This window comes from Camellia sinensis, chromosome 1 (assembly GCF_055761805.1).
Source record: "Camellia sinensis isolate YWXY chromosome 1, ASM5576180v1, whole genome shotgun sequence".
NCBI classification, from domain to species: domain Eukaryota; kingdom Viridiplantae; phylum Streptophyta; class Magnoliopsida; order Ericales; family Theaceae; genus Camellia; species Camellia sinensis.
This window is the reverse complement of record NC_138961.1, coordinates 231,280,582-231,286,674: the sequence shown is the minus strand read 5'-3', so window position 1 is coordinate 231,286,674 and position 6,093 is coordinate 231,280,582. Positions and strand designations below refer to the sequence as shown.

The window sequence follows — 6,093 nt, the reverse complement described above, 5'->3', positions numbered from 1 at the left end:
GGATTGTTGACTTTATAATTTTTTTACTGACTTTTTGACTTTTTGGCTAAATGGGTCACTTCCCAAACGAGGCCTGAATCTCAAGAAGGTCAAACATTTCAAATCTTAGGGCTAATATAAGTTTATCCAATTGTTAACTTTAGAATTCTGAAATTAACTGAGATACACATAAACTAATTCAGACATCCTATTATCAAAAAATAAAAAATAAAAGAATCACAAAACAAAACGTCGTATTATTTTATATAAAATTTCCAAATAAAACTTTTCGTGTTATTATTCAGTGTGTTTGGTTTGAATTTTTTGAATTAAGTTTTTTAAAAATTAATTTTTTTTAGTTTTCGTGTTTTTTTTTTAGAGAATATTTTTTAAATTTTAAACATTTTTTTTTTTACTTTTTTAGATACATCTTACTTAGATGTATCGAAAAAATAAAAAATTTATGAAAAAATATTTTAAAAAATTAATAAATACATAAAAATATAAAAAATGTACTGAATTCTTGTATTTTTTTATATTTTTGATATTTAGTGAATTTTTAAAAGATTTTTTTTATAATTTTTTTACTTTTTAAGTATATTTATGTTAGGTGTATCTAAAAAATAAAAAAATTATTTAAAATATTAAAAAAATTCAATAAAAATAAAAAAATATAAAAAATAAAAAAATAGAATTTTTTAATAATTATTTTTTGAGAAGTGAAAACAAACGAGGCGAATACATAAGAAAAATGCTTAGGAGCACTAATTAGTGCTCCCACTAATTAGGTGACAGTGAGTCTCGTCATGAATGATATGATATTTTGGTCTTGAAATTGTAATTTTTTTTATTTTTTTAATGTACTAGTACTATTAATGGTGATATTTTTAATGGGATGAATCATTGTTGAATACATAATAGTGTATCTCTGTCCAAGTTGGCAACTTAATCAATTGCCCCCAACGATAGGCTGCATTGACGATATTATTGATGATGATGATGAGCTAGACAATTTTGAATGACCTTAATGTCACATCGGCACATGTCATATTTTTGTTTTGTGTTTGTTTTGTTTGTTTGCTATTTCTTTGTCAGCCTTTTTCCATTTCAATTCCAAACTTCCACTCTTAACAAACACATCTTCCATTTCCTCGTTTAGGATAAAAAATTCAAAATGAATTCAAAACGAGTAGGCGGTATACCTTGCTTTGTTTCTCAGGCACCGTTTGGGAGGAAGAATATGAGTTTTTTTTGGTTATTTTAATTACAAAAGACAAAATAAATTATTTTAATTATAAAAAATAAAACATCACATTCAATCATAATCATTATACTATTCTCTCACAAAAAAATTAAAAAAGTCAAAAAATCTTTCTCAAACCAAACTTTTTAACACAGGCCAAAATAATCAAAAAAAATCAAAAAACTAAAAAGCCAACCCACTTTACAAACCAACCGTCAGGAAGTTGTTGTGAATGGTGCTGTATTGGACACCGCTTTTAAATTGACTTTTTTTGGATTTTTTTAATTAATTTTTTTTTTGAGTAATTTTTTGATAACATAAGTTTCTTATTTTTCATGGGCAAAGATCATAAAAAAATTAAAAATTAATGATATACCCAAAAAAAAAAAAAAATAAATCTGATAAAAAAAAGGCAAATATAAACAAGGCAACCAAAAAAGGTCCAAAAAGCAGCTCCCAAGCTAATCTAATTTGGCGATTTCAACAAAAAAAAGAAGCTAATATAATTTGGCATAGCTCAGATCTTTAGTCTTTTTTTAATTTTTAATTTTAATTTTTATTTTAGTGCAATGAGCAAACCATTGTTCATGACCACCTACCTTTCCATCTTCTAATGTAATCGCATCAGCTAGGGGCTGTTCTACTGCTTGAAAGAAAAAATAAAATAAAATCATATTGCTTCCACTAAGGAAAATTACATTTATTTATTAAATTTTTATTATTGCAGGGGGAAATAATATTATAATAAAAAAATGAATAGAGGAGGACTAACCCATGTCGGCTCAGTAGCCAGTGAGAGAAGAAAAAGAGAACTTTAAATATTCATCATTCATGAAGTGTATACAGCATTGGAGTGAACCTGACAGTTGGGTTGTTGCTGAAAAAAGGAATAGGATTGGAGATCGTTGCTGCAACGGCAATTGTGGCAGTTTCCCTTTAAATTGCCTCGGAGAATATGTTGTATGTTGGGAGTTAACGGTAATCGTCAAGTTGAAACATATATAAATTTCCACACTCTTGCTTTTGACAAATCTGCACACGATCCCAACCCCACCTCCAATTTGACTCTCTTCATCATTTTGACAGAGGAGCTGCTTGATAAAGTGATATTCCAAGTATGATTAACTTGAATTCATAAACCCTGTCAAATTTGGTAAGATGTGATACAATCACCGTCTCAGAAAAATCTACCATTTGCCATCCAACACTATCAAAGATTGACTTATCAGCTCTTTTGCTTTCTTTCTCTTTGGCCAAACAGTCAAAGCACCCATAACTGTATGTTGCATCCAAATGTTTTTATCCCACAACGGTAAAAAGTTGAAGTGCCTCTGCTTCCAGTTCATGGCGGCATTGCAGCTAAATCCAAATTCCAAATTATTCATTGCGGTCAAATGAGTTTGGATATTAATTAAACTACAGATTTTACAAGCACGATATTAGCTCTTCTAGCTGCTCATGTTCTATGTCCTCATCTTTAAGCACAAAATCAGTATCAGGCACATAACCAGCCCATTTCATCTCAGCTATTAGCAGATCCAGATTCTCATAGACCTCTTTGCATCTCGGATGAGCTTTGTCACCGATAAGAAACAAGTGTAATTCGCTCTTTACCTCAATCCAGCTGCAACCTGGCTCCTTCTTGAGCCCACTAGACTTCATCATTTTCCTCATTTTCGAAACCTCATCCCACATTCCCGCATCAGCATAAATATTTGATAGAAGAATGTAAGCAGAAGAGTCTTGAGGGTCCAATTGCAAAAGAGAACTTGCCGCTTGTTCTGCCACCTCTACATTCCCATGCATCTTGCAAATACTGAGTAGAGTTCTCCAAATAACATCATCGGCCTGAAAAGGCATCTTGTGAATAAACTTCAAAGCATCATTAACTTGGCCTGACCTCCCTAATATATCCACCATACAAGCGTAATGCTCCAACTGAGGATCTAATACATGGTTACTTAACATTGCATGAAAGAAATGCAACCCTTTCTCAACAAGCCCTATATGTGCACAAGCTCGGAGGATTGCAACAAAAGTTGCATGGTTCGGTTTCACACCCTCAAGTTGCATATCCTCAAAAATCTTAAGCGCCTCTTCTCCATGACCATGCTGAGCATAGCCACAGATCATGGCATTCCATGTAACAAAATCCCGCTTTGGTGCCTTTTCAAACATCAGCCTAGAGTCTTGCATGTTCCCACACTTCGAATACATGTCAACAAGTGTGCTGGATATGAACACATCTGATTGCAATTCATGCTTGATAATTTGCACATGTATTTGCTTCCCAAGGCCAATAGTAGCCAGATTAGCACAAGTATCAAGAACTGTGGCATAAGTGAAATTATCAGGCTTAACTCCCATTTCTAACATCCGAGAAAAGAATTTCTGAGCTTCTTCACTCTGTTCATTCAATGAGAACCCAGAAATCATTGCATTCCAGGAAACCATTGTTTGTTCCTCCATTCTGTTATGGAGCTTCTCTGCCTCTTCCACCTTTGAACACTTGCAGTACATATCCACAATAGCACTTCCAACGAACAAGTCAAACCCCATCCCTGATTTAATTATTCTGTTATGGACCTCCATGCCACAGTTCAGAGCCACCCGACCTGCACAAGCTTTTAAAACACTACCATAAGTGAATTCATCAGGTTCCATTCTCAACTGGAGCATCGAAACAAATAGTGACAGTGTTTCCTCTTCAATTCCATTCTGCCCATAAGCTGCAATAATTGAATTCCAAGAGACAGCATCTCTTCTTTCCATCTCATCAAACACAAAATGAGCCTCCATCAAACCTCCACATTTTCCATACAAGTCTAAAATGGCATTTGCCACACAAACATTGGACCAAAAAGTACTCTTTATTGCTATACCATGTACTTGTCTCCCCTCTAAATGCCCTTTGATCACTGCACAAGCACTAAGTGCACCAGATAGGCTAATCTCATCAAACCCAAGACCAGACTTCAACAAAAGCCGAAATATATGGAAAGCTTCAAAGCCCTGATCACTTCGAGCATAACCAACAATTATGGCATTGTAAGATTGCAGATTGCGATTTGGCAATGAGTTAAATAGCTTTCTAGCATCAAGTAAACTGCCACATTTTGCATACATATCCAGAGTTGCAGTTCCTACAATGATATCAGATCCAAAATCAGCCTTCAGTGCATGAGCATGCAATTGACACCCCAAACTTGCTGCAGATAAGCCTGCACAGGACCTAAAAACACTAGCATAAGTAGATTGACTTACCCCAACTCCCTCTTTTTGCATCTCCTTGAATAGTTCTAAACCACACACAGGCTCCTCATTTTGGACACAACCTGCAATTACAGCACTCCAAGAAACGCAATTTCTTTCAGGCATCTCATGGAAAAACCGTAATGACTCGTCTAACATTTTACATTTAGCGTACATATCTACTATTGCGCTTCCAGTTACTACATCATGATCAAAACCCATATGGATTGCAAGCCCATGAACCTGAATCCCCACATTGTAGTTCTCTAAACCCGAACATGCTTTTAATAGAACAGCAAAAGTTGTGCGGTCTGACACTATACCAGCTCTCCCCATTTGCAAGAAAATATCAATTGATATTTGATAGTTACCATTCTGCACGTACCCTGAAATTATGGAATTCCATGAGACCACGTCCCTCTCCGGCATCGAGTCAAATATGGATTGAGCAACATGCATATTTCCAGAACCAGCATAGCCGAATATCATGGCATTCCAAGAAACCGTATCTCGTTTAGGCATTTGGTCGAACACCCTACGAGCATACTCTAAACAGTAACATTTTATATACAATTGCATTAAACAGTTGGTAACGAAGATTGTGGGTTCAAACCCAGATACAATCATGCGGGAATGTGCTTGTTTGCCCGGATTCAATGCTCTTCGATCTGAGCATTCTTGGAATATATGGGAAAAGGTTTTTCTGGTGTTTTGTGTAACTGTGGCGATTGTACAGATCGGTAGAGTCTTGAATGGAGGGAAAAAAAGGAGTCTTGCAAAGCAAGTGTGAGAGATAAGTTGTGCCATTGATCTCTGAAGTCATGCTTTGGCGGGTCTTTTTTTAACCGTTAGCAATCGGTTACCTTTTCAAACACTCAATTATCATTTGTATGATGGTCTCTCTCATCACCTTTGTAATGCAAAAACCAGGAAGTTTCTACGAGACCCAAAGCATGAAAAGTGTTGTAGTGCGTGTGGGTCAATCAAGTGTAAAGAAAGACAAGAAAAAGCAGACTAGTTATTTATGATACTTCCACAGAAAGTTCAGGAATGGTCTGTCTTTATTATGAAGAAGGAAAAAGCCTAACGAAAGTTTGACAATTTAAAAATAATTTATTTTTTTATTATTTTTATTTTTTTTCATCATATTATTTTTTTATTTTTCTGTACCTCTTTTTATAAAAAAATAAAAAATATATTTATTTAAGTCATTCCAAACAATCCCTAAGGCCAAGTTTGACAACTTGAAAAAAAGTCAAAAAGTTATTCAAAAAGTTAAAAAATTATCACTATTTACTAAAAGTCAACAAGTACGGCTGCACAATTCCCAATCTTATTTTTTCCCTACACACTAATTTATACAATTTTTTAATACACATTTTTTCATAAAAAGTCAAAATTAACTTAAACAATTATATTTTTTTCTTCAACTTTTTAGTCTAAAAATTTAAAAAATACACTTATTTAAGACATCTCAAACAATGCCTAAGACTTCCCAGTGGGGTGACTCACCACCCATTGTTTTTTGATTGGTAACACTATACATACCATGAAATTTTGTTTAGAAGATAAGTGTCATTGAAATTTAGGCCAAGTTTGACATAACCTAAATAATACAA

The 6,093-nt window shown here is 33.9% G+C and overlaps 1 protein-coding gene across 1 annotated transcript; it reads right to left on the bottom strand.

Moving 5' to 3' along the window:
• Positions 1-1,895: 1,895 nt before the first annotated feature.
• On the bottom strand, positions 1,896-5,477 carry LOC114307844 (Pentatricopeptide repeat (PPR) superfamily protein). The gene has a single exon (XM_028253277.2). It carries the CDS (start codon positions 5,279-5,281, stop codon positions 2,648-2,650), a length of 2,634 nt encoding a protein of 877 aa, XP_028109078.2. The 5' UTR covers positions 5,282-5,477; the 3' UTR covers positions 1,896-2,647.
• Between the last annotated feature and the right edge of the window lie 616 nt (positions 5,478-6,093).